At 46.6% G+C, this 27,775-nt stretch overlaps 2 protein-coding genes, 1 long non-coding RNA gene and 1 other non-coding gene across 18 annotated transcripts in view; all 4 read left to right on the forward strand.

The window, feature by feature from the left end:
• The window catches only part of ODF2 (outer dense fiber of sperm tails 2), a 31,996-nt gene extending 28,956 nt beyond the window's left edge, over positions 1 to 3,040 (forward strand). For 12 of the 13 annotated variants that reach the window (XM_023744466.1, XM_023744463.1, XM_006103136.3 and 9 more), the window contains 2 exons: positions 709 to 871; positions 1,745 to 3,040. In XM_023744466.1, coding sequence (XP_023600234.1) covers positions 709 to 871; positions 1,745 to 2,059 — 478 coding nt within the window. In that variant the 3' untranslated portion in view covers positions 2,060 to 3,040. Of the gene's footprint in view, positions 1 to 708; positions 872 to 1,302; positions 1,483 to 1,744 lie in introns of those variants that run through there. The other variant, XM_014445593.2, reaches the window with a different exon arrangement.
• A 347-nt stretch (positions 3,041 to 3,387) lies between these two features.
• Positions 3,388 to 5,025, forward strand: LOC111823328. Its single transcript, XR_002826359.1, has 2 exons — positions 3,388 to 4,238; positions 4,659 to 5,025. It is a non-coding gene; the product is annotated as an uncharacterized LOC111823328 (long non-coding RNA).
• Positions 5,026 to 5,548: 523 nt separating this feature from the next.
• GLE1 (GLE1, RNA export mediator) lies at positions 5,549 to 26,997 on the forward strand. Of its 3 annotated transcripts, none has more exons than XM_023744471.1 (16): positions 5,550 to 5,734; positions 6,719 to 6,949; positions 9,417 to 9,527; positions 10,111 to 10,259; positions 10,381 to 10,441; positions 10,685 to 10,936; positions 12,936 to 13,152; positions 13,650 to 13,762; positions 13,908 to 13,977; positions 17,124 to 17,266; positions 17,362 to 17,552; positions 18,071 to 18,200; positions 20,106 to 20,210; positions 21,302 to 21,384; positions 22,347 to 22,410; positions 25,696 to 26,997. In XM_023744471.1, the coding sequence occupies exons 1-16, from the start codon at positions 5,636 to 5,638 to the stop codon at positions 25,699 to 25,701; spliced, it is 2,025 nt and encodes a 674-aa protein (XP_023600239.1). In that variant the 5' UTR covers positions 5,550 to 5,635; the 3' UTR covers positions 25,702 to 26,997. The 3 variants fall into 3 exon arrangements, with proteins under 3 accessions (XP_023600240.1, XP_023600239.1, XP_006103203.1); XM_006103141.3 differs by lacking the exon at positions 25,696 to 26,997 and adding an exon at positions 23,362 to 24,461; XM_023744472.1 differs by lacking the exons at positions 6,719 to 6,949; positions 25,696 to 26,997 and adding an exon at positions 23,362 to 24,461 and having other exon boundaries at positions 5,549 to 5,734.
• LOC111823330 lies at positions 11,330 to 11,493 on the forward strand. The gene has a single exon (XR_002826363.1). It is a non-coding gene; the product is annotated as a U1 spliceosomal RNA (small nuclear RNA).
• Positions 26,998 to 27,775: the final 778 nt, after the last annotated feature.

The raw sequence follows: 27,775 nt of genomic DNA on the forward strand, positions 1-27,775 counted from the left end.
CAACTTAGCCTCCTGTCTTCCTCCAGAGCTTCTAGCATCTGGGAAATGAGGGCTTGAGGTCCTGGGAGGCTGTACCTGCTCATGCAGCCTACAGGGAGAAACTTGAACCAGTTGTTCTCTTGGGCCCCACCTCACCTCTACTCTGCGTTGCTGGCCTCAGACATGCAGCTGGACTCGGCAGGACTTGCAGGGCTCCTTAAAGTGGAGCATGTTCCACAAGTGCAGTGGCGACTGCGCTTGCACATCGGGATGGTCATGCTGAGTGGTCCGGCTGAAGGCCCTTTGCTGAAGGAGGCAGCAGTGAACAGAAGTGAGGGCATGAGTTTTGGTGACAGGCCTATCAGCTGTGTGACATTGGGCCAGTGACTTCACATCTCTGAGGCTGAGCGTCTTCATCTGAAAGGGGGGGAATAAGGGAACCCACCTTCCCGAGCTGCCCGTTGCTGTATTACATGAAGATGTGCACACTTAGCACAACCGCGCTCAGTCTGCTTCCTTTTCCTGCCTTCACACGGTTCTCCAACCAGCTGCTCCAGTTGCAGTTCCTTGCCGCCTGGCTGATCAGCAGGTTCCTTTGGTTTATTCCTGTGGCTCCTTGGAGGTTCCCTGCGTGACGAGAGCCCTGGTCCAGGGTGGCTGCAGCCCCCTGGCAGGGTGAACAGGGCAGGTATGGGGATGAACAGGATCTGATTGGGTGCTTTCACCTAGGAAACTGGAGGCGACCAGTGCCCAGAATATCGAGTTCCTACAGGTGATTGCCAAGAGGGAGGAGGCAATCCACCAGTCCCAGCTGCGGCTGGAGGAGAAAACACGGGAATGTGGGTCCCTGGCAAGGCAGCTGGAGAGCGCCATTGAAGATGCTAGGAGGCAGGTCAGTGTCAACTCCATTACTAATCCTGTGACCTTGGCCCAATCACATAACCTCTCTGAGCGTATTTTCCCACCTAAAAAATGGGCCTAGAGTAGTACCTGCCTCGTGAATTACCTTAAGGATCAAGTGAGCAATTATTGTGAAGGACCTGACCCCTGACTCATGATTGCTCATTTAAGTGTTGCCTGCTCGGGATCAGACAGGCTTGTCACATCTTAGGTGACGATGACTCATGGGGTGTTGGGAAAGGGCCGGTAAAGATGGTTGCTGAGGTGGTCCCCATAGTTAGCTCCCACCCTGAGGCCCCAAACAACTCGCCATGGTGATGTGCAAGTGTGGTCCTTGAGACCAGATAGTGGAGTGGCGCAGGCTTCTCCTTGCTAGGTGTTCACCGTCAGGTGGGCACCTCCACCTCTGTTCCTTCCGGGCAGGTGGAGCAAACCAAGGAGCACGCAGTCTCCAAGGAACGAGCAGCCCAGAACAAAATCCTGGATCTTGAGACCCAGCTGAGCAGGGCCAAAACTGAACTCACCCAGCTGCGGCGGAGCCGTGACGATGTGAGTCGGGCTGGAGGGCAGAGGGCAGAAGAGATGGGAGTGGATTGAACTTTGGGCTTCCTGGGATCTGCAGGGCAAGGTGTTTTGTTGTTTTATGAAAAGAACATGGTTTAATTTTTCTCTATCCCGGAAGGATAGCCCTGGCAGATCCTTTTTATTTTTTTATTAACAGCTTTAAGATATCATTTTATATACCATGAAAATCACATTTATGCAAATTTAAACTGCATCATTCAATGGTTTTTAGTATATTCAGAGTTGTACAAGGATCATCACAAGGCAGCTGGAGAGCGCCATTGAAGATGCTAGGAGGCAGGTGGAGCAAACCAAGGAGCACGCAGTCTCCAAGGAACGAGCAGCCCAGAACAAAATCCTGGATCTTGAGACCCAGCTGAGCAGGGCCAAAACTGAACTCACCCAGCTGCGGCGGAGCCGTGACGATGCTGACCGCCGCTACCAGAGCCGGCTGCAAGACCTGAAAGATCGCCTGGAGCAGTCGGAGAGCACCAACCGCAGCATGCAGAACTACGTCCAGTTCCTCAAGTCGTCCTATGCCAACGTGTTTGGGGACAGTCCTTACACTACCTACCTGACCAGCTCTCCCATCCGCTCCAGGTCTCCTCCTGTCTGAGCCCGCCTGTCTTGGGCCGGGAGCCCAGACCGATGCCATGGGAACTGACAAGTTGCCAAGCCATACCCGGAAAGCCTGTTGCTTTTCCTCTCTCCCAGTGACGAAGTGTGTGTTTAGGATCTTGTGCTTAGCTACTGGCTCCATGACAGTCCCTAGAGCAGCAGGGCATGAAGCAGCAGGAGCCACTCAGTTCTCCCCTCTCTGCTAGAGTTGCCTGAAGGAAGTTTTTAAGTACCTTGCCAGGCCTTAAATCTACTACTATGAGGGAACCAGATTTTAACTCACTGTGACCTAGCGCATTCCTTTCCTGAGAGAATGTGTGGACTGGACTTTTTCCACCAGTCCCCTACAGCCCTCTTTCTAGAAATATATTTCTTGAGTAAATTCTTGGACCTGAGCCAGCAGAGGTCCTCACCACCCCTCCTGGGTTGTGGGCACATTTACTTCCGCTTTTCCTTATGTCCTGGGTGCGGTGTTTTCCCACGCCCGATGGAAACCTCTCGTATCCGAGTTTCCTTAAGGCCACTTGCCCCGCACACTTCACAATAGACACTCAAGGGCTCATGTCCTGTTGGCCTTTTTAAAAGTGTGATCCCAAGATAATTAATTTTTGTTTCTCTTTGCCAGGTTTGTATCTATGGAATGCATTTATCTTTGAAATATTTGTGTTGCTTTACAAAAAGCTTTTATAATCAATATTTAAGACTCCGTGGATGATTTCCTTTACTCACCCCCATCCCTCTTCTAAAAATGATTAAGTATAATATTAATGGGAGCCAGGAACTATTTTTAAAGTACTTGGTGCATGGAACATTAGATCTTTCATTTCATTGTGGCCCAGCTAGTTTCTCCTGTGGGCGCTTTTCGTGCGATGACTGGAGGCATTGTTCATTGTTGGGGTGCAGACCACTTTAGCTGTTAGGAGAAAGAAAATGAGATGTGTGTATATATGACTTTTTACAATGTTAATTGGTTTCTGAATGATGTATTGTTTATTTTTGTTCTCTTCACATTTTTCCTGTATTTAAAAGAAAGAACAACAGCCCTAGCCAGTTTGGTTCAGTGGTTAGAGTATAGGCTCTCGGACTGAAGGGTCTCAGGTTTGATTCCAGTCAAGGGCACGTACCTTGGTTGCAGGCTCATCCCGGACCCCAGTCAGGGCATGTGCAGGAGGCAAACAATTGATGTGTCTCTCACATCACGTCTCTCCCCCTCCCTTCCACTCTTTCTAAATATCAATGGAAAAATACCCTCAGGTGAGGATTAACAACAACAACAAAAAGATTTTTAAATTGATTTGAGAGAGAGAGACATCAAACATTGGTCAGTTGCCTCCCACACCACCCTGACCCAGGATTGAACCCACAACCTGGGTATGTGTTCTCTGAAGATGCTCCAGCCGACTGAGCCACACCAGCCAGGGCAACAAATTCTTTAGTGAGAACACATTTGGTACGGTGCTGAAACGTAACCTTTCCACTTAGCTGGTATTAAGCTTTCTGGCTGATCCAGTCTTGTTCTCTCTCAGCCACTATAACCCAAGTCCAAAACTCCAGAGAATTCCCCTATGTCCTCAAAGGCAGTGGCCACACCCAGGCGTCAGGATTTCATGACCAGAAAACTCCCTCCCCACCCCCAAATTTTGGTGACATCTGTCGTTTCCAGCTGTTAATTTTGCCAAGGAAATTCTGACAAAACAACTACTAGCCACCATTGCCACAAAGCCAAGCCTGTTTTCACACCCTTAACAAATGGACTTGAACTTACATGGACAATATATGAAAGACCTTCCCTAGAAAGGACAGTTGGCACTCACACCAATGTACATACCTATTTATATAATTCATCCTTATTTTCATCAAACCAATGAACACCTCAGTGCAGGGCATGGGTATTTATAATGCTGGTGTGGGAAACACCTCTCCTAATAACGTTCTGTTTGGGTTTGCTTCCCGGCCAACGCACCAAAATAATAATAATGTTCTGTTTTTCTTTGTCCAGAGTTTGTAAAAAAAAAAAGAAAAATGTTTATATTGCTTCAAACTCCAGAGAGAAGCCTTCTATTTCAAATTAATCCCCTAAGACAGAAAAAAGAAGAGTCTAAACTTTAGACTCTAAAGTGAAAGGATCGGGTCTGGCCAGTGCTGTTCAGTGGTTGAGGGTCAATCCGAGTCAGGAGGTCACGGAAGCCAGTCAGGGCATATACACCCCCCCACCCCACCTTGCGATCTCAGTGCGGGGCGTGCAGGAGGCAGACAATGATTTTCTCTCATCATTGATGTTTCTATCTCTCCCTCTCCCTCCCTCTCTCTGAAATCAATCAAAACATTTTTACAGGAACTCTTACCATTTGCAACAGCATGGATGGAACTGGAGAGCATTATGCTAAGTGAAACAAGCCAGTCAATGAAGGAAAAATACCACATGATCTCACTCTTTCGTGGATAATTAAGACCATTACAAACTTTCGAACAATAATAAATACAGTGGCAGAGCTGCCTCAAACTGATTGTCGAACTGCAGTGGGAAGGCCAGGGAGGGTTGGGGGACAGGAGGGAGGGGAGTAAGAGATCAACCGAGGGTCAATCCGAGTCAGGAGGTCACGGAAGCCAGTCAGGGCATATACACCCCCCCACCCCACCTTGCGATCTCAGTGCGGGGCGTGCAGGAGGCAGACAATGATTCTCTCTCATCATTGATGTTTCTATCTCTCCCTCTCCCTCCCTCTCTCTGAAATCAAAACATTTTTACAAAGTTAAAGGATCCGAATCAAAGCTGGCTCTGGGTAATAAAGTGTATAATTTAGTGGTTTTTAAGTGTATTCACAAAGTCGTGCGATCATCACAATGATCTAATTTTATATTTTCATCTCCCCCAAAAGAAAGCTTCATGCATTAGTAGCCACTCCCCTCCCTATTGCCCTACAGCCCCAGCCTCTGGCAGCCACTAATAAAAGTCTAAATGTCTCTGTGGGTTTTCATTCTGGACATTTCACATAAATGGGATTATGTAATATGTAACTTTGTGATTGGCTTCGGCCACCTGGTATAATGTGTTCAAGGTTCATCCCTGTTGTGTAGCACATACCCGTTCATGTACATCTGGGTTTAGACTTTTTGGCTATTCTGGGTAATGCTGCCATGAACTTTCAACAAGTTTTTGTATGGACGCACATTTAATTTCTCTCGGGTGTATAGTAACTCTAACCTTTCTGAAGAAATGCCTGACTTCCACAGCAGCGGCCACCGTTTAGGGTCCCGCCAGCAGTGTGGGGGTGATTCCAATTTCTTCACATCCTCATCAATACTACGTATTCCACTTTCTACCACAAGGAGGCTCCAGGCTTCTGAAGTGCGCCGGTCTGAAGTTCCCCGCAGGGCCCGGCCCTCCGGGTACGCAGGCGCACTGGAGACCCGGAACCGGAAGTGGGGCGTACCGTCTTCCGGAGGCGGTGTTGCTGTGTACAACTGAGAGCACGCCCCGGAAGCGGAAGCGAGCGCTCGTTTACGGGGCGGCTGATTCGTGGGCTTGTTTTTCCACCAGCGGCATCTCTGAAGAGCGGCTGCAGCACGGGCCATGCCGTCCGAGAGTCGCTGCTGGGAGACCCTGCAGGCGCTGCGCAGCTCCGACAAAGGTCGCCTCTGCTACCACCGCGACTGGCTCCTGCGGGGCGAGGTGAGCAGTGGATCCTGAGGCGGCTGTAGCCCTTGTGGCCGCTACGCCGGCACCCCGTGGGTCCTTTCTAACCACCCGCATTTGTTTCTCGACTCCTGTTTGTGCACCACGCTGCCCTAGGGTTTCTGCTCTCCCCAGCCTATTCCAGCCGCTCGGGACACCCCTTCAGAGGCGCTCTTCGTTCTGAAGGCTCCGTGCGACCCGCAGCCACACTAGGCGCCTCCGTTTCTGTTGTCAAAGCAGCCCTGCCCCCAGGGTCAGTGAAGTTACTGCCTGTGCTAGGAGGGGCAGATTTTGCAGTGAACGATTAATATGACGTATTGCTGCAAGTGAAGAATCACACACAAACTTTTAAATTTTTTATTTTTTAATATATTTTTATTGATTTCAGTGAGGAAGGAAGAGGGAGAGAGAGAAACATCAATGAAGAGAGAGAATCATGGATCGGCTGCCTCCTGCACGCCCCCTACTGGGGATCGAGGCAGCAACCCCGGCATGTGCCCCTGATTAGAATCGAACCTGGGACCCTTCAGTCCTCAAGCCGGCGCTCTATGCACCGGGCCAAAAGTTTGATCGCACAGAGTTTTAGATGACATTGGACGGACCTGTGAAGTTTTATGGGGGCGTGATCACTGTATTTGCAGTGTTCGGTACTAGACCGCCAGGTGGAGGGGGCATGTAGGAACAGTTAAGGCATACCTCCTGTTCCGGAGTTTTGGTAATCTAGCTACTGCCCTGTCTCTTTAGACTTTTATGTAAAACAATTCTAAAGCGTTCCCCTGTCTTTTATATCTTTGACAATTTTAAAAAATACATACCTTACATTCTAGAGGCTGAGTCCCAGGATTGGTCTGTCTGGTGTATACTCAGGTTAGACATCCTTAACAGGAATACCACAGAAATGAGGCTGCGTTCTCAGGAAGTGCTTCAGTCCATCTCAGTTTACTTGCAAGTTGAGCTTCACATCTTCTTCTTCTTCTCTAGGATGTTTTAGAAGAATGTGTATCCACTCCCCAGCTATCTTCTTATGCTGGATGGGTGGTAGATCATGTCCTACCCCACACACAAGAGAACCTGTCTCCCTCTGAGACGTCAACATCCTCTAGATCCACTTCAGGCCTGGACCAACCTTCATTTGTTCCCAAGTCTCCCATCAGAAGCCTTGCCTTCTCACCAGCATCCCCAGGAACACCAGCAACACCAGGTGGGACCAAGGTAAGGTTTTCGATCAGCTGAAGACAGACGACAGGGGTGGTTGCAAAGTTGAGTTGTGTAATGTCATCATGTGACAATGCCTTTGCCCTGCATAAAGTCGTGGTTGTTTCTTGGTAGCTGTTTATAGGGACAGTGTTGCCCACATCACCCTGTGTTCGCCTTATGAAGACCTAGAGAGAGATTGCCGTCTATTCTTAGTACCGAGAGTAGTAGCTAATGTCATGAGCAATTGGATTGTTTTCCACATGAACCTTGCATCTGTTTAACTAGTAAAGTTTCCCTTTTTGTGCTGGCTGCTGGGGGCATAGAATAAAATTTAACCTGTGCATAGGATTTACATATCTTATCGTTAGTTCTGTCTGAGTTTTTACCTATTTTTCGCTCCATTTTGTCACTGCCTTTGTTTGTTTCTCTCACTTACAAAGTAAATTGTTATCCTAGCCAATTTGCCTCAGTGGCTAGAGCGTCGTCGGCCTACGGACTGAAGGGTTCCGGGTTCTATTCCAGTCAAGGGCACATCCCCAGTAGAGGGCATGCAGAAGGCAACCCATGAATAATTCTTGCCCATCATTGCTGTTTCTGTCTCTCCCTCTCTCTTCCTCTCTGAAATCAATGAAGATACTTTAAGAAAACCCAGTAAATTGTTATTGGTAATGGTCTTTTTTTGTGGTTTTGTTTTGGTTTTTTTAGTGGTATATTTTCAAAGTAGTTTGCCTGTATACAGTAGTTCTCCCTTATTTGAGGTTTCGCTTTCCATGGTTTCAGTTACTGCGGTCAACTACAGTCTGAAAATATTAAATGGAAAAGTCCTGAAATAAACAATTCATATGATTTTAAATTGTGCACCATTCTGAGTTACGTGATGAATGCCGGGCCTCCCGATCTGTCCGGCCTGGGACAGGAATCGTCCCTTTGTCCAGCATCTCCATGCTGTGCCCACTACCCGCCCATTAGTCACTGAGTAGCCATCTTGGATCAGATCTGCTGTTGCAGTGTTGTAGTGCTGATGTTCAAGTAACTCTTGTAACTGTAATGTTCAAGTAACTTAATAATGTCCCCAAAGTGGAGGAGTAGGGATGTTGGCAATCTGGATGTACCAATGAGAAGCCATAAAGTGCCTCCTTTAAGTCAAAAGGTGAAAGTTCTCAGCTTAGTAAGGAAAGGGGGAAAAATTGTATGCTGACATTTCTAAGATCTATGGTCACAATGAATCTTCCATCCATTAAATTGTGAAGAAGGAAAAAGAAATTTGTGCAAGATTGGCTGTTGCATCTGAAACTAAAAAAGTTAATGACCACAGTGCATGATAAGTGTTCAGCTAATTGGAAAAGACATATAATTTGTGGGTGGATAACATGACCAGAAAGCTTGTTTGATTGATGGCAATGTGTTTTTATGCCAGAAAGTATTGAGTCCATATGAAGACAACAGATAGTCAGCAAGGGATCCCCTAAAATGAGTGACACCGGGCTATAAGTTTTATTGATTTGAGGAGAGAAACATTGATTTCTTGTTCTACTTACTTATGCATTCATTGGTTGATTCCTGTATGTGCCCTGACCAGGGATCAAACCTGCAACCTTGGTGTATCAGGATGATGTTCCAAGCAACTGAGCTACGCAGCCAGGGCTACCATTTGACTGTTTTTTGTTTGTTTGTTTTATGTTTGTTTTTTTTTTGAAAGTATGTAGCAATGATTTTATTCCATCGTTTAAATATCCCTGGATTCTCTGTGTATGTTTTTTAAATTGATTTTTAGAGAGCAAGGAAGGGAGAGGGGGCGGGAGCCACACTGGCCAGGGCAATGATGGTCTGTTTACTGTATGTCTCTGCTTGACATTATTTCCAACTTGATCCAGTTCTCAAACACACAGGGCTTTGCCTCTCGATTCTGCCTAACGCTTTTTGGGTTCACTTTTCAGGAAGACTCAATGTGGCAAGATGGCTGTTGGTAGCACTAGACACACACCTTCTTAGGTTAGAGAATGCCTCCTAGATAGCTTCATCAGAGAAATTCAGAGATGAACTCTGGCCTCGCTTGGCTCTGAGCCTCATTGCTGAAGTGGATACTGGCTACAGGAGGCTAGAGGACTTTGCTAGCTGGTCACCTGCTTGCCCCTGAGGCCAGGAAGGTGAAAGAATTGAGGATGTGGATTGGGGTTGCTCCATCCAAACCATCCTGGCACAGATGGACACTATCAGAAAAAAGGGGAGAAATTTGCTGGGCAGATCAAAACAAGCAAGCAGAAAATAAGTTGTTCCTTGTGCTGTGTGTGTGTGTGTGTGTGTGTGTGTTTAAGGAAAACAAAGAGAACAAGGTCAGTATCACGAAAAGCTCACTAGTTCTAACCTCCTTTGTTTTGTTTTCATTGTTGTTTATAAGTAGGAATGCGGGTTTTGTCTTGAAGGGATAACAGCAACTATACCATCTTAAAAGCTTAATTTTTCCCATTTTCTGTCTGTACAGGGCAAACATGAGTCCCAGCACACAGAGCCCATGTTACTGCAGTCCTCCAGGGGCATCAAGGTGGAAGGCTGCATCCGAATGTATGAGCTGGTGCACAGAATGAGAGGAACAGTAAGTGACCCGCATTTAGGTGCAGTTCCTCAGGGTTTATGAAAGCCCACTGTGTGCTGATCATCCTGCCCTACTGAGTGCTAGCAGCTGCTGACTCGTTTGTGGAGGAAGTGTGATGTAGCAATCCAGACTAAGCTCTCTCAAGTCAAATCCAGTTTCAAATCCTCTTCTGTTTTACATGTGACTTTAGGAAAACTGCATAGGCTTTCCTGGATTCCGTTTACTTCTCCAAAATTGGAAGGTGTCCTGGGGTTTTAAGATAAGGTTATCCTGAGAAGATGGACCTTAGGCATAAGTGGATGTGGGGGGAAATCTAGGCAGAGATAAGGACACGAGGAAAGGATTGAGGTAGAAATGTACCTCGCAAGTTTAGGATATTGGGATAAGGATTTTGATAGATTGCGGCTGAGTTTAAAGGTCACCCCAAGGAGAGAGGTGACCGAGCAGAGGTTCGGAGAAGTACGCGGATGATTGCATGTCCTGGGACATCTGCTAGAGTTAAGGACAGACGGGAGGGTATTCCACAGGGTAAGGGAGCGAGGTGGTAGTGCAGCTCTGGCGAGCAGGGGCTGATCCTTTGCAGGAGGGCCTGAGGCTGTGGCAGGAGGAGCAGGAGAGGAAGGTGCGAGCGCTCTCTGAGATGGCATCTGAACAGCTGAAGCGTTTTGATGAACGGAAGGAACTGAAGCATCATAAAGAATTCCAGGACTTGAGGGAAATGATGGAGAAGAGGTGAGTCCTGAAGTAGGACTGGAAATGTCGGGAGGGTCAGCTGGAACTGACGGTTTTAGGAAGAGAGAAGACGATTTTAGGCAGCATCCCTGACTGGTCCTCCCTGCCATTCCTCACTCAGCTCCAGAGAAGCCCTGGGGCAGCAAGAGAAGCTGAAAGCTGAGCATCGCCACAGAGCCAAGGTCAGAGCCTGGGAGAACCCGTGTGGGGGTTTCGGGGTCTGGCTGTAACCTCCCGAAGAGTCAGTTCTGGCAAACAGTCGTGGAGGACCTGGCCCCTTTCTTGCCTCTGTGTGACTGACCCTGGGCAGCCCTTTCCTGCTCTGGGTCCGTCTGTGAAAATATGTGGCCCACATAGAGCTTGAGGATGTAGAAAGAGAAGGCCAGGAACCCCTCAGAGAGGTAACTCGGCAGCCCTTTCTATAGATTGTCAACCTGAAGCTGTGGGAGGCAGAGCAGCAGCGCCTGAAGCAGGTGGAGCAGGAGCGGCTGCGGAGGGAGGAAGGCCAGGTCCGCCTGCGGAGCCTCTATGCCCTGCAGGAGGAGCTGCTGCACCTCAACCAGCAGCTGGACTCCGTGGGCCAGCACAGAGACCTGAAGGTGGACCTGCTGGCCTTGCGGAGCCGAGGCAACCAGCTGTGCGGCCTCATCTCGGGGATCATTCGGACCACTTCAGAGGTGAGGGGGCTGCAGGGGACTCTGTTCTGTCTGCAGATTGTGTGCGTCATCCCCGTCCCACATGGGGCTCATAGAGTCTCTCATCTTAGGTTTAAAAAGTGTGTTTTCTGATTGCAAAATACTTTATCTCGTTCATTCAGGAATGTCTATTGAATGCCTGCTATACTTATCAATATTAAAAACTTACAGAAATTTTTATTGCTTTTTTCAGTTAATGTATTTTGAACACATAATTACTCTAATTACTAAAATATCCATGTTTTGAAGGCACTGTTAAAACATGCCAGTATTGCCTTAACACGTAGTATGTAGTCAATAAGTATTGGATGGATAGATGAAATTGGATGTTTCCAACATATAACCATACCAACATGTATTGAAAAAAGCATGTCTGTACTTACCTGGCAGGGGAGATACCATGATCACGAAGATGGTTTTCCCAGGCCAGGGTTATCCATTGCGCTCCGGATGTGCTGGCCCCTGTGATTTCACACACACACCCCAAAAAAGAAAAAAAACATGTCTATTGGTGGGCATTTAAGTTTCTATATTTTCACTATTGTGCATAACACTGCAGTGACATCATTTTATTTATTTATTTATTTATTTAAATATTTAAATATTTTTTTATTGATTTCAGAGAGGAAGGGAGAGGGAGAGAGAGAGAAACATCTATGATGAGAATCATTGATCGGCTGCCTTCTGCATGCCCCCTACTGGGGATCGAGCCTGCAACATGTGGCCTTTACTGGAATCAAACCTGGGACCCCTCGTCTGCAGGCCAAAGCTCTATCCACTGAGCCAAACCAGCAAGGGCCTGAGAGTTGTATTGTAATGTAAAACACTTTTAAAATTAATTTAAACCTAAATAGCAACATATGGCTACCTTATTGGACAGCACAGATCTAGGAGCTTGCTCAGATTTGTGTTTGATTGTTTTGGGCACATGACAACTTCGTAGGGGGTATAACTGTTTTTGCACCATGCCAAAGGTGCAAAAGGCTATCTGATGGCCTTTCCACTTGTGATACTCAGGTCAGCCCGTGGCTTCAGATACTGTCAGCCTTATCTCCCATCGTGAAGATCCCTGCGGGCCTTCAGTTAGTGCAGTGGTTCTCAACCTTCTGGCCCTTTAAATACAGTTCTTCATGTTGTGACCCAACCATAAAATTATTTTCGTTGCTACTTCATAACTGTCATGTTGCTACTGTTATGAATCGTAATGTAAATATCTGATATGCAGGATGGTCTTAGGCGACCCCTGTGAAAGGGTCGTTCGACCGCCAAAGGGGTCGCGACCCACAGGTTGAGAACCGCTGAGCTAGTGGCTCAGTGGCCATTGCTGACCATTATTCATTAGGGGTGGTATGTTTTACGTTTTGCTAAGTTTATCATTCTTTCTGGAATTCAACTACAAGAAGAAATGCTTCCCATAAACTATTATCTTGAGGTGCAGCCTATAGAAGAAAGAAAGAACAAATATTGGAGTCTTTCCCTCATCAGTTTCCAGCATAATGAGTTGCTTTCCTAGTATTCTACAGCGACTTAAGAGGGTTTTTCTTTTTTAAACTATCATTAGGAACTTAGGAATTTAGGGGGAAAAAGATAAATCACTCTACCTCCATCCCACTATGGAAAGATGAGCAAAGGACAGGACAGTGTATAAAAGCACAAATATAATTGTCTAACACATTTGAAAATAAATTCAAAATCACCATTAATACATGGAATGCAAATGAAAACACCATATCATTTTTGTGTAGACTCTTGTCACAAATGTTTAAAAAGCTTTTCCGCCCAGTGTTGGTGAGTGGTGTTGATGGTAAATTGGTGTTACCTTTATGAGAACAGGAAAGCAGTAGGTATCGCCATGTTGATGAGTGGTAAGACATTAATACAACAGTTGTAATTCTAGAAATACATTGGCTTGTGTAAGGTATGACTCAGCCCCACAGGCTGCCTAGGCATAACCACAAAGCTCTGCCTCTCACCCTGACAGAACGGCTTTCCCACGGCAGAGGACCAAGCCGTGGCCGAGAGCGCGCTGCAGGAAATGCGGGACCTCCTGACGGACGCCAGGGCGTGTGAAGACAAGAGGAGGCAGGAAGAAGAGGAGGCCCAGGTGAAGCGGCAAGAGGCACAGATGCAGCAGAGGCCAGAGGTCCGCAAAGAGTGCCCCGCTCCCAGCCAGGGCCCGGGAGGGAAACGGAGCGAAGGTGAGTGTCCTGGGGTACGATCCTTGTTGTAAGGTTCAGAATATGCGAAGGAGCAGGAAGGCGTTTGAGTATCGGCTGATGTGGAGCCTGACTTCAGACTCCAGCACTTGCCATGAGGACTTGAAATTCTATATCATTCTAATAGATATATTATTCCAAGTATAGCTGCTACTGAGTATTTTAAATAAATATGTACAAAATACATGCTTGTTAAAACATAAGAGAATCACTGTAGTGTGATGGTCGAGAATGCGGGCTTTGGAGCCAGATCAATGGGAATCTGGTTTTACTGCTTCCTAGCAATGTGACCTGGGCAAATTGGTTAACCTTTCCTCGTCTGTTTCTGTATAAAATGAAGATAATAATAGTATCTGCTTCACGGATTAGACAGTAAAAGCAGTTGTGCATGCATGAGGTGATGAGAACAGTGTCTGGTTCGTATTAAGTGTTCAGTAAATACTAGCTACTGTTAAGAGAGCCTGTCTTTTACTCCTCAGACCTCCAGGTGAAGGTACAAGACAGTACAATGCAGTGGTACCAGCAGCTGCAGGAGGCCTCCCGTCAGTGTGTGCTGGCCTTTGAGGGACTGACCAGCAGCAAAGACAGTCAGGTAGGAAGGGGTGGAAGCGGGGATTCTCCGGGCCTCAGAGTTCTCTGATCAGCCTTGTGCCCCAAAGGTACATGTGTCTCGTGTGACCTTCCCTAATGCAGCTCTGCAGAAAGCGATCTGTCTCCTCCCGGTTCTCTCCTGGCAGGTCAAAAAGATCAAGATGGACCTCCAGAAGGCCGCCACTATCCCCGTGAGCCAGATCTCCACCATCGCAGGTTGGTCACAGGAGTTAGGAACGCGGCCCGTCACTTGGTTTTATTTTTAAGACTCCAAATCCACTTACCTGTAAGGTGCCCACGGACTGCACGTTGACTGCATGTTGACAGTCGGATCAGGCGTATGTAAGGTGTACGCCTCCTATTTTGCTCTCCTTTGTTTCCTCTTCAGCACATGGAAAGTGGTAATTTTGTGTTTGGTGGCTCGTTTTTAAAAAATAAGCTGTAGCTCTAGCCCCTTTGACTCAATGGCTAGAGCAGTGATGGCGAACCTTTTGAGCTCGGCGTGTCAGCATTTTGAAAAACCCTAACTTAACTCTGGTGCCGTGTCACATATAGAAATTTTTTTATATTTGCAACCATAGTAAAACAAAGACTTATATTTATTTTATATATTTAAATGCCATTTAACAAAGAAAAATCAACCAAAAAAATGAGTTCGCGTGTCACCTCTGACACGCGTGTCATAGGTTCGCCATCACTGGGCTAGAGCGATGGGCGATGGGCCAAAGGGTCCCGGGTTCGATTCCGGTGAACGGTAAATACCTTGATTGCAGGCCCTGGTCGGGGCACGTGCAGGAGGCAACCAATCAATGTGTTTCTCTTACATCGATGTTTCTCTCTCTTCCACTTCCCTAAAAATCAATGGAAGAATATCCTTGAGTGAGGATTAACCAAAAATAAATAAATAATAAGCTGCATGTTGATAGTGAATTATTTAGAGTGGCTCTGACCTAAAATTGGACGTTGCTGCAGAAAGTATTGCTAAGGGGCCTAGGGCATGACTCAGATTCTTGGCTTTTGTCCTGCACCAGCTTTTCCAGACTCGAAGCCGGTCCTGCTAGCACTTTAGACTCCTTCCTTTTCTCTCCGGAGACTGAGATGAGAGAGTAGGAACCAGACAGAGGAAAGACCGTCTTCCTTTCTTCTTTAGAAACAGGTTTATGTTTTATCGCAAGCGCTCTGGTTGTGGAGCCTCCAAATGACAGACCTGCTGCCGAGTGGCGGGGGCGCATGGACAGCTGGGACTCCCAGGTCCCCTGATTGACTGGGTCCCTACAGAGCATAGGAAGGTTGCCGTTTCTGCCCTTGAGATGGTATATGATGGGACTTACCTATCACATCGCTGCCTGAAATTCTTTCTGGAACAGGGCAAGGTATAAATAAATAAATACGTATCACTTTCTGGAATTTAAAGTGCCTTGACCTTTGATAGCAAGCAGCGGGGAGAGGTGGCTCGACAGCCATCCCACACCTCCACCACTCCCCCCGCAGGCTTAGCCGCAGCCTTTACTCCTAAGGCGACCGACTGCCTTGCCTCCTCTTTCATCAGGAAATCGAGACGACAGGTGTGAGAGCCTGCGATGCCGCCTGCACCTGTGCACAGCTGTACTTACCTCTCAGGCTCCTGTTTCAGAGGAGGCGGTGTCCTGAACCGTGCTGACCCTCTGCCTTATTCCCATCCCCTCCCATCTCCTTCAGGGCTTTGCAGCATCGTTCATGGCTTTCCCCTCCTGTTTTATGCGAAATTACTCCCTTGTTACAGGCTCCTTTTCTTTTAAACATGCATGAGTCACTCACACCCTAAAATACATTTCCTTTGATTCTACACCTTTGAGGATTTTCTGGTCTTCCTCGCGGCTCCGTTTGGCGCCATTGATTTTCCCTTTGTGAAACGCGACTCCTTTGGCTTCCATGGAGCGTTAGTTTCCAGGCTCTCCTCCTGCCTCTCGCCTTTGGTTCCTTGGTCTCCTGCCCTCACCTCAGTAGTAGGTGTTCCCTAGGGGTCTGCTCTCACCCTCACTTCTCCTCCATCTCTCCATGGCTTCCAGCATTACTATCCATGTGCTGATGAATGACTCCCAAGTCTACCTCCGACTCACCCAGTTCCTCTGAGCTTCAGATTCTCTAGGACCAGCTCCTGCGGGACATCTGCGTGGATGGCTCTCAGAGACCTCAGGTGCAATGTGGTGAGGTCCGAGCTTGTCATTTCCTTATGCCTGTTTTTCTCCTCTTTGTGCTGAGTAATCAGTAGCACCATTGTCTATTCAGTCACCTTAGCTGGAACCTGGAAGGCACCCCTCTGACTGCCTCCTCTGTTTCATTCTCCACATCTAATAAGGGGAACATTCTTAAAGTAATTAGGACCATGGCAGGGTATTTCTAAGCTGGTGATGCTGTGCTAATTTAATCCTCGCCTGAGGATATTTTTCCATTGATTTTTAGAGAGAGGAAAAGACAGAAATATCGATGTGAGAGAAAAAAACATCAATTGGTTGCCTCCTGCACGAGCCCCCACCAGGGCTCAGGCCGGGGAGGAGTCTGCAACCGAAGTACATGCCCTTCACTGGAATCGAACCCAGGACCCTTTAGTCCACAGGCCGACCCTTTATCCACTGAGCCAATCCAGCTAGGGCAATGCTGTGCTAATTTAAACTTTGCTTGCACGTGTTGGAGGACCTCATGGCAGGAATGAAGCTAGGTCTCAGGCTAGAGACTTCAGGACCCTGTTCTCTCTCCTCTCTTCTTCTCTGTGCATCTCTATGCGTAGTTTGTAGACGGCTGTTCTTTGGTCCACGTGGCAGTTGCAAGGTCCCACTGCTTACGAGTGTACGCGTTGCTGGGGCACGTCAGGAACGGACTCTGTCAGTTGGCTGATCGATCGGCTCAGCCTGACAACTCTACCTGTAGCCCATGTCGGGGTGGGGCACACAGGCTCTCATACAAACGCAGCTACTAGGAACCCACTTTGTGTCTGAGGGTGGAGGAAGGCGGGTGCGGCGAAGCGGGGGGATTGTGAGCTGGGGAGATGCTCTGGAAGGTTTTCCCTCGAGATGCAGTGGCTCCTGTAGGCACGTCAACCACAGGCGGTGGGATCTGTAATAACACTTATCTCCACACTGTTTATCCCTCTGTTTGATGTGTCAGTTTCAGAATTAGTTCATTCCCAAATGAGGGGTTCCTATGAATAGTATGTCTTGTGTCCTTTTTGCATTCCCCCACATGAGTTTTGATTGTCATGCATTTTTCTGCATCAGTATTTTGTTCGTAGGCTGTGAACTTCTGTAGGGCTGCACAGCTGGGTTTACGTAGATTCCTTCTAAAACATAGGTTGATTTAAGTCACTTTATCTCTTTCGTACCCAGGCTCCAAGCTGAAGGAGATCTTTGACAAGATCCACAACCTGCTCTCTGGAAAACCTGTTCAGTCTGGTGGGCGCTCTGTGTCCGTCACCCTGAACCCCCAGGGCCTGGACTTTGTCCAGTACAAACTGGCAGAGAAGTTTGTGGTGAGAAACCTTATTGCCCGAGTGCGGGAAGACGAGGCTGGTGCGCAGCGCGTAGCCATTCGCGATGTTAACGCCGTCCCCATCTCTGTCGCCAGAAACAAGGAGAGGAGGAGGTGGCCTCTCACCATGAAGCTGCGTTCCCCATCGCCGTCGTGGCGTCCGGGATCTGGGAGCTGCACCCGCGGGTGGGGGACCTCATCCTGGCTCATCTGCACAAGAATTGTCCGTACTCTGTCCCTTTCTACCCGGCTTTCAGGGAGGGAATGGCTTTGGAAGACTATCAAAGGTGAGGCCGGTCTCCTGACTAGCCCTAGGGCGATTCGTGAAGTAAAATACTTGTAGAATTTATATTCCTCCTCACAGCTTTTATGCGTCTTGAATGTTATATCAGAAAATACAATGTTTTTCATGCAAACTGGACAGTTATTGGAATTTGTGGATTTAGGTGCCAATAATCAATATAGTTTAGTGGAAAGAATAATGGATCTAGAGTCCAGGAGTTTTGGAATTTTATCCCTGCTTTGTCATTGAATAACTTTGCAAAATGGGTAAATAATTTTACCTCTTTGGGTGTCATTTTCCTTATTTGTAAATGATATGATGACCTGTGAGTTCACCTCACAGGACTTATATGATGTACAGATTTGATGTGGATGTGAGTGCTTTGTAAACAACCTCTTCTACAAATGCATTAATGTGCAATAATGTATTAATAATATGTTGTTACTTTTAGCCATGAAACGTAATCTCTGCTCTGTCACTCTCATTTTGACCTTGTCACACTGATTTTTTCCTCCCACTTAGAATGCTTGGCTACCAAGTGAAGGATTCCAAGGTGGAGCAGCAGGACAACTTTCTGAAACGGATGTCCGGGATGATGCGTCTCTATGCTGCCATCATCCAGCTCCGGTGGCCGTATGGAACTCGACAGGAGGTAGTAGGAAAGGCTTACTGCCGAGAATGCGAGGTCGGTCCTTAGTCGGTGTTCTGTCTGCAGGAAATACTGGCCTTCAGAGAGGGCCTCCAGTTACGTGCTGAGTTCAAGTATACCACCGCTTCATGTGTCTTCTTTAGAGAAGTTGATGTTGATTATTAGTAACCAGTTCATAAAAGAGTCACCAGCCCTGGCTGGTGTGGCTCAGTTGGTTGGTGTGATTATTGAGCGTCCCATGCCCTGGAAAGTCACTGATTTGATTACCGGTCAGGGCACATACCCAGGTTGCAGGTTCAATCTCTGGTTGGGATGTGTATTGGAGGCAACCAATCGATGTCTCTCTCTCTCTCTCTCTCTTTCTTTCTCTCTCTCTTTTTCTCTCTCTCTCTCCTCCTCCCCCTTTCCTTTCCTCTTTGTCTGAAATCAATAAAAACATATTTTTAAAAAAGAGTCTACCAGACAGTAGTCGGTTGTAAATTGAGCTTTATGGTTAGATTTAAATGGACAGATGGAGGTTTAGCAAGCCATGGTGATACACACTTGACAGCGACAGAGCCACAGCTGGGGTCCAAGGTTTGACCTGCCAGCTCAGTCTCTTTTGTGTGTGTGTTTTAATTTTAGAGAGAGAGGAAGGGAGAAAGAGAAAGAAACATCAGTTTGTTGCTCCGTGCATTCATACAGTCATTGGTTGCTGCATGTGCCCTGACCAGGGATTAAACCTGCAGCCCTGATGTATCGGGACGACACTCGAGCCAGTTGAGCTGCCCAGCCAGTCCCAGAGGCACAATTAGCAACATGGAGAAGCCAATGGACTTGGGAACCTAAAGAGAAAAGGGTCTGAGTTAATTGAACCCAAGAAGTTTTTTGTTTTATTTAATATATTTTATTGATTTTTTTACAGAGAGGAAGGGTGAGGGATAGAGAGTTAGAGACATCGATGAGAGAAACATCGATCAGCTGCCTCCTGCACACCCCCTACTGGGGATATGCCTGCAACCAGGGTATATGCCCTTCACCGGAATCGAACCTGGGACCCTTCAGTCTACGGGCCGACGCTCTTTCCACTGAGCCAAACCAGCTAGGGCAGTGATGGCGAACCTATGACATGCGTGTCAGAGGTGACACGCGAACTCATTTTTTTGGTTGATTTTTCTTTGTTAAATGTCATTTAAATACATAAAATAAATATCAAAAATATAAATCTTTGTTTTACTATGGTTGCAAATATCAAAAAATTTCTATATGTGACACAGCACCAGAGTTAAGTTAGGGTTTTTCAAAATGCTGACACGCCGAGCTCAAAAGGTTCTCCATCACTGAGCTAGGGCAGCCCAAGAAGTTTTTATTGTGCACCTGCTCTGTCCCAGGTTCTTCGCTAAGGTAGCAAAATAATAAGTGTCGATTAGGGTGACTGTTGGTATATGGAATTCCTGAAATTGAAGCTGACAGATTTGTATTAAAGGGATCCTGTAAAGAATGTGTGGGCTTCAGAGTGTTGGAACATTTAAAAACAGAATTCAGCCCTAGCCGGTTTGTCTCAGTGGATAGAGCGTCAGCCTGCGGACTGAAGGGTCGCGGGTTTGATTCTGGTCAAGGGCATATGCCTGGATTTCGGGCTCGATCCCCAGTAGGTGGCATGCAGGATGCAGCTGATCAATGATTCTCTCTCATCATTGATGTTTCTCTCTCTCTCCCTCTCCCTTCCTCTCTGAAATCAATATAAAAAAAGCATATTAAACAAAACAAAACAGAGTTCATTTGGCTTTGGTGGTTTCTATCCTGCTGCATGTGCTTGGGTTAGAGATGTGGGGCTCATGTCCACTAGGTCATGGCTGGATGATAGCATTGGGAGTGTAGCTCTGAATAAAGTGAGATCAGATCATGACCACGCTTCTCTCCTCCCAGGTTCACCCTCATGGCTTAAACCATGGCTGGCGCTGGTTGGCACAGATACTGAACATGGAGCCCCTGTCGGACGTGACAGCCACCCTCCTCTTTGACTTCTTGGAGGTACACAGTGCAGTTATCAGTGGTCGAAGCAGCCTTGGGCCTCTGTGACGCGAGTGGGGAAGCAATACAGACACGGGGGTGATGGTGAACAGCATGGGTCTAGTGTCAGATTTTCCTTGAGTCCTACGACAAGCCTAGCTTTTGCTTTTTCTTCCCGCTGTACTTGTCTTCTCATTGTAGAGAATGGAAAACTGTGTATCCCAGCATAAGTGAAAAGGGGAATTTGTTTTAGGGATAGAAAAGTGACTCCCAGGACCAAGGGCAGGATACCAGTGGTCGGCAAACTGCGGCTGGCGAGCCACATGTGGCTCTTTGGCCCCTTGAGTGTGGCTCTTCCACAAAATACCACGTGCGGGCGCGCACATACAGTGCGATTGAAACTTTGTGGCCCATGCACAGAAGTCGGTATTTTATGGAAGAGCCACACTCAAGGGGCCAAAGAGCCGCATGTGGCTCGCCAGCCGCAGTTAGGGGGGACTGGTATCCCATCATTGCGATTCATAATTCTCAGCACAGAAAATATAATTAAACAGCTTGAGTCAGGTGTCTCCCCCATCCAGAAGGCTCTCTAGAGTCGCTTATAAGAGGCCACCACTATGATGTAAGGGTAAGGGTTTCTGTTGAAAGGAGACACTGCTTAAAGAAAGACAGCACGTGCCATAAATCTGGGGCCATTTGGCCTTAAAATGCCAATAGTTTCTAATCACCTTAAAGCTCCTCTAGTCACAGTACGTGAACAGTGACCCTGAATCATTGAGAACACGGTGGGATTCTGTATCCTCTGCTTACTACGGTTGGGGGTATGCCAGCCCTTTAGAAAGGCTTATTTTCAGTACAGTAAATCAAAGAAGACTAGTTAATTGAGTTTGGTTCATATTAATACCTGGCAGGCTGGTTAAATGTAGGTATTGGCATATAGAGAGAAATGCTTCAGAAGAAAGTTGTATTTTTCCATTTATTCCCTTGGTTGCTAGCCCGGTGCCATTCTGTGGCTGAAGTTCTGGACAGGAGTGAAAGGCCAGGGCTGATGGTGGTTTCCGGATCTCTCGGGCGAGTGTGAGCTTTCATTCTTTGCCTGTCTTTCCCCCTAGGTGTGTGGGAATGCCCTCATGAAGCAGTATCAGGCCCAGTTCTGGAAGATGATGCTTCTCATCAAAGAGGACTACTTCCCCAGGTATTAGCCTTGTTGAGCAGACACCAGGGATTCGGAAGGTAGAACTGAGGACATCAGATACCCTTGGGCGCTGTTACATGCTGGTTTGACTTGGTTAAAAACACCTGCATTAAGTGTGACATCCCCTACTCCAATCCTCTTTGATATCTGAATAAACATTTTTTTAAAAGTATCTTTTTAGTGATTTCAGAGAGGAAGGGAGAGGGAGGGAGAGATAGAAACATCAGTGTTGAGAGCGAATCATTGATTGGCTGCCTCCTGCACGCCCTCCCTCCCCCCCAATGGGGATCAAGCCTGCAACCCTGGCATGTGTCCTGACTGGGAATCGAACCGTGACCTCCTGGTTCATAGGTCGATGCTCAACCACTGAGCCATGCCAGCCGGGCTGAACTATTAATAAGAGTCTCTCTCGTTGATAAATGAAAAAACGAATAGGAAGATCTTGGATTCAGATACCTGACATTGTTTTAAACTCTATTCTTTTCCACCATTTTTCACCCCCCCTACTCCCCCACCCCCTCCAGGTAATCTGGGATGGTGATTACATGCAGTTTTTCATTAAACCAAGGAGTCAAACCCCCTCAATAAGTCAGTTGTCAGTTTGCTTGACTCTGGTGTGGAGATCTGCTTTAGGTTCCCTTCTCATTCCTCTCACCTCATGGCATTTCAAATGGGGGAAGGGCCCTGACAGCCCCATCCCACCCAATCACAACGGCCTTGGGAAGGAGGAGTGCTTTCTCTCCTTTACCCCCTTGTTTGAAAAGAAGGTTGAGACCATTTGGAAGAGCGACAGCATCCTTAGTCTAGACCAGTGGTCGCCAACCGGTGGTCCGCGAGGTCTGAAAGGTTGGCGACCGCTGGTCTAGAAGACATCTTCGTGAGTCATTTGATCGCGCCCTTCCCCTAGCTCCTTTCCAAGAAATGGGTGTCACTCACCACGTGTCTTCTTCCTGTTCCTGCAGGATTGAAGCCATTACAAGCTCAGGACAGATGGGTTCCTTCATACGCCTCAAGCAGTTCTTGGAGGTGAGATGCCCTGAACCCACACATCCCAAGCCGTTGTTGGCCTCGAATGAGCCTATGCCTGACCGGTCTTGGGCTCCAGGCTCTCTGATTGCAGTCTTTTCCTCTTGGTTTTTCCAAACTCTACTTGTTTGTCCATAATTTCCCCAGAGCCTTAAAGACTGCCATTTCTCCTTCCTGCATGTCATTGTCCATGCTGCCCATGGGGAAGCTGCCCTAAGAGATGAATAAAACCTGTCTTACGAGTCTTGTCTCACCAGTACATTTTGGCATGTTGGCCAAGGTTCTTTTCTTTAAAAATTTTTTATTTTATTTTAGAGAGGAAGGAAGAGGAAGAGAGAGAGAGAGAGAAACATCAATGATGAGAGAGAATCATTGGTTGGCTGCCTCCTGCACACCCCTGACTCCAGCCGAAACCTGGGCCTGTGCCCTGACCAGGAATTGAACTGTGACCTCCTGGTTCATAGGCCGATGCTCAACCACTGAGCCACACCAGTCGGGCCCAGATTCAGGTCAGGGGAGATGGTGAGTGTGCTGCTCACTTTTCTCCACGAGAACAGACTGAACTTTCAGCCAGACTCCTCTCATATTTCTAAGTGCCAACATTTCTAAGCAGATAATGTTGACAGATAACTTAGAGCTCCGGTAGGTCTGCCAACACAGCCTGCTACCTTCCAGTTCCAGGAGCCCCGCTGGGAAACCAGCGATATCGAAAGATGGGCCCGGCCATGGGAGACGAGAGGGACAGGCAGAATAATCGCATAGCGTTTGTCCTGGGCGGCACTTCGTTCAGAAGCGGAAGTCTCCTACACAACCGCAGTCCTGTGCCTTTTCCTTTGAGCTCCGTCCTGTGGGACCTGAGCTTCCTGTCCCTCAGAGCTCCTTCCAGTTGTTACGTGTTGGAAGCAGTGTTATCAGAAAGTCATTCTGTTTTCTTCATCTTTCCCTGACCAGAAATGTTTGCAGCGCAAGGAGATTCCTGTCCCCAAGGGCTTTCTGACTTCCTCCTTCTGGCGTTCCTGATGTCACTCCGTCACCCACCGTCACCGTTCTGTTGCAGAGGCGCAATAATAAAGCAACTGAACATAGCTGTGTTTGAGAGAGCACTGTCAGAGTTAGAAACCTACCTATATGTATTTTTATATATTTATGCCTTGTGACTAGGAAAGGTTTTCATGGGCCACTGATGACTCCTCAAGGATCCACATGACAGAAGAAATGGATTTGGCCTTTTCACTTTTGCAAACATTTTGAGGTGTTTAGCACTTGATGCCACTGTTTTATTACCTCTCTGTCTCGAATCTTTCAGAAAGTCGGTAGTACCTAAGCATTTCGCTCTGAGCTGAAGTGAGCCCACTACTTCCAAGAGTCCTGTAGTAGTTGAGGCCCGAATCCTTACATATGAGTCTGAGTTGTGGTTGCTTTGCCTTTCTCGGCTTGTGAAGTAATTAGAAATTCAGAGGAAATGCCTGATGTAGGGATGGACTTAGTCCTAAGTGGCATCGCGGACAGCCCAGTGTCTGGGATTAGGCCCTGCCAGGTGTTGTATTAAACCAAGAAGCACTGTTTGCCCTCTCAATTGGAATCCAGTGCCTGGGTGACAAGGGATGCGTGAGCCAGGGCAGGTGCCTTCTGTGTGTGTCTGGTTTTCAGTTTGAATGAAGATGGACCGATGGAGCTGGCCACAGTATGCATGAGCTGAGCATCCACAAGCAATGACAGGGGTTAAACAGAGATGTTAAGAATTGAGAACTGCTTTATTATTATTATTATTATTTTTTGCTTGTTCTGACTAATGAATGATGATAAATTTGCCTGACTAAACCCACTATAAAAATCCAAAGCCTGGCTTTTCAGATAAGAGTCGAGATTTGAAAGATTTACTGCCTTTCGTACTGCAGAGGCAGCGGCCACTATCTCTTCCTCCTTAAATGTCATGTGTGGGGAATGGGGTGTTTTGAGGAGGTTCCCTGGTACTGTTGAAGTGACCTGCTCTATGAATTATTTACTATGGTGCCAAAAAATAAGTAATAAAACTTGAATTTTAAAAATCCGTTGCTGGTATCTAGTTGGTTCAATATGATCACCTTCCTGTGCCTTGAGCTGTTCGATCACTGGGGTGTGGAAGTGCCAAGTCTAGGTACAGAGAAGCATACATTTTTCCCTTCTTTGCCTTCTTGACCTTTACCTTGGGAAAATGCCCTTTTTTAAAAATTATGTAGCAGTACCTGATCCTGTTTTATCCAGCAGAAATGGGAAAATTAAAGATTTGCAACGTGCACACAATGGCATAAACGGTGGGAGACTTGGGCTCCATTCACTTTTAGGTTTTGTGGCCTTGGGTAGGTCCCTCACCCTCTCTGATCCGCACGTCCCCCACCTGCAAAACACAAGTGGACTCGTCAGTACATCAGTAGGTTTCAAATTGTGTTCCTCAGCAGAGTCTCAGCAGTGCTTCCCAGCCTGTGTGTCAGGGTCACTGACCTCAGCCCGCCTGCAGCCCCAGGGCCAGGTGCCGTTTGCACTTCCTCTCTTTACCTGAACGTTACAATTAGCATCTTCTAAGCATCAGGGCAGGGAACAGGTTGGGAAGCACGGACTGCAGGGTGTTGCGTGGATGGAGCTGGATGGAGCTCGGCCCTGTAGTCAGTCAGCACATGGAGGCTTTTATGCAAAGTTTCAAAGGGCGTCCCTTTAAGATACCACCGCCGTCTGCGGGAAAATTGTCCTGTTCATAACTGAAAATCTGTGACACTAGCCGGCGAACGGTGCCAGCTGGAGTTTTTCATGCAGCTCACAGCTTGCACCTCTTAGTGGGGCCCTAATGGAGCTCCAGGTTCCTCTCTGCCACAGCCTTCTTGCTTTCTGTGCTAGATGTGTTGGGGTTCTCTGTAAGGCTATGTGTGGGAAAGTTCCTCTACCAAACATGAAATGTGAAAAAGCAGTGGACAGCCTGATTCCCAAGGTCTCTGCTACTTTGAATTTGCACCACTCCAGAGAGAACACTTCTGATATCTGAGTGTTCTGCCTCTAGACGTGTTTAACTACATCTTGCACATGTCATTCAATGCTTGGTATTCCTAATGGGTTCTTGATGGAAAACCAAGAAGAGGGCATTTGGGAGGACAGGTTTTTGATACTCCCTGCTGGTGTCACCTTCAGAGATAGTGACTGCCAATAGATGCAACTCCTGATGGGTAGTAGCATCAGATTCCTTAGAGTAGAATACTGAGGACTGAATTCTGTTGTTAAATTCAAGTACTCACTTGCCTGCTTGCTTCCTTTCAGGCTTGACCTCATTTCTCAGGCAGAGTGCCCATGTTGTTGGCATATCATTGTCCTACATCATTTTAAAGCAAATGTGATGATGAACTGAAAATTCAAAACCCTACACATCCCTGAAATAGAGGAATGGAATTCTGGGGATTTTCACCCAGGCACTGAGAGCTTCCCCCCACTTCTCAAGCTTCCTCTGAAGATAGCAGTGACATAATGAAGTTTGGATGTCTTCTATCTCAGTGCTGGGACACCCCAAAGAGCCCCAGAGCTTCACACGGGTGCCTTATCGGGCCTGCAAATTCATCCCCTTTTGTCTGTTCCACCTAATGAACTTCTGATACTGATTTCCTGTAGTCTTCAGGCCGTTGCTGAATTTATAAAAACACCAATTTTAAAGGAATTTATCCTCTAGGTTACAGCCAGGCTTCCTTTCTAAAAAAAAACAATTACTTTATACAGATGACGTATTCAAGAAGCATTTTTTTCTTAGCTCCTTCAGGACAATTACACTAAATGTACTATGCGATCCTGGACCAGAAAAAAATATCTTCTTGTGTGTTTGTCCTATAAAGGACATTGGGACAATGGCAAAACTTGAATAAGGTCTATATGTTAGGTAATAATATTATGTCAACATGAACTTCCTGACTTCTATTATCGTACTCTGCTTATAAAAATGAATGTTTTTGTTCTTCAGAAATAAACATGAAGTACTTGAGGTAAGTGGGCATGATATCTGCAACTTATTCTCAAATCATTTGGGGCAGGAGGTGAATAAATGCCTAGGCACATTGTGTGTGTGTGTGTGTGTGTGTGTGTGTGTGCACGCGCGCGCGTGTGTGGACACGTATGTAATGCATAGAATAATAAAGTACATGTGGTCAAATGTTAACAAATTGGGGAATCTGGGTGTAGGGTATGAGATTTCATGTTATTATTTCTGTAACTTTTCTGTAAATGTGAAATTACTTCAAAGTTTAAAGAGAATCTTCCCCCACCCCGCCAAAACAAATGAAAACCCGGCTGACAGTCTAATGAGGTGACAAAGTCCAGCTCTGGGATCCACAGTGAAGGTTACCTTGAAGCTATCATCACCCCGTGGAGCGTGGAGCGTTGACTGCAAACAGGTTTTACAAGGTGCTTCCTATGTAAAGTGAAATAGGTGACTTGGAGAATGGAATGTTAAGTCAATGGAGACTGATTTCTGGACTTTCAGGGCTCAATGGTTTGAGCTAAAAGTGATGGGAGCTCAGAAGACAGATCCGTTTCACTTAGGGCAGCTTTTCCCAGAGAATTTTTCTGCAGGATCCTGAAAAAGAGTTCAGTGGTCAAAGAAGTTTGGGAACTATGTACTGTGTTCAAGGTCAACAAGGTGAAGTAATGAAATAAGAAGGGCAGAGTTGATAATTGTTGAAGGTGGTGATGGGCATATGGAGGTTCATTGTACTGTTGTTATAAATCTTCCACAATAAAATGTTTTCATTCTAAATAAAAGGAAAAAGTACTTTTTTCTTGCAAGATTTTTTGGTGCCTTAACTGTTGCTTTGAATAGTTAACCACGAAGAGTTTGCAGTGTTACTGCACATGAAACTCCTATTCCCATAGCTTCTCTTGGGCCTAGTATTTCCGGGAATACACTTTTTGAACTGCTTTACTTGGAGGGTATGGTGGGCGAGAAAGTATCTTGAAGAGAGTATTTGATCCAGATACTTAAAAATATTCAAAAAATTTAAAAGGACAAAAAAGTCCAAAAATCCTTTTATTCTAGGACTCTCTGTGAACATCTCTTTGCACACCTGCAAATACACAGATATACGAATACAGCTCTTACGTCGACCCAGTTCCCATGTTGTTCTATCACCTGCTATCTTTCAGTGGTATGTATCTCAAATAGTTTTCAAGTCAATCAATATGAACCGTATCACCAATATAGTCTTGAACTTAAGAATCAGAATGAACCATTTTTCAGTTGGTGACCAGTTGCTAAATTTTTTAATAAAAATTAAAAAAAAATTATTAAAAAAAATTTTTATATATAAATAAAAATTCTCACCCAAAGATATTTTTCCATTGATTTAAAAAATTTTTT

Source organism: Myotis lucifugus, unplaced genomic scaffold (assembly GCF_000147115.1).
Source record: "Myotis lucifugus unplaced genomic scaffold, Myoluc2.0 scaffold_465, whole genome shotgun sequence".
In the NCBI taxonomy this organism is placed as follows: domain Eukaryota; kingdom Metazoa; phylum Chordata; class Mammalia; order Chiroptera; family Vespertilionidae; genus Myotis; species Myotis lucifugus.

Excerpts from the sequence above, each read along its gene's own strand:
- GLE1 (XM_006103141.3), top strand. The coding sequence starts at position 5,636 with ATGCCGTCCGAGAGTCGCTGCTGGGAGACCCTGCAGGCGCTGCGCAGC. Across the intron at positions 10,260-10,380 it reads AGGGAAATGATGGAGAAGAG|CTCCAGAGAAGCCCTGGGGC; the intron begins GTGAGTCCTGAA and ends TTCCTCACTCAG. Across the intron at positions 20,211-21,301 it reads TCCTCTTTGACTTCTTGGAG|GTGTGTGGGAATGCCCTCAT; the intron begins GTACACAGTGCA and ends CTTTCCCCCTAG.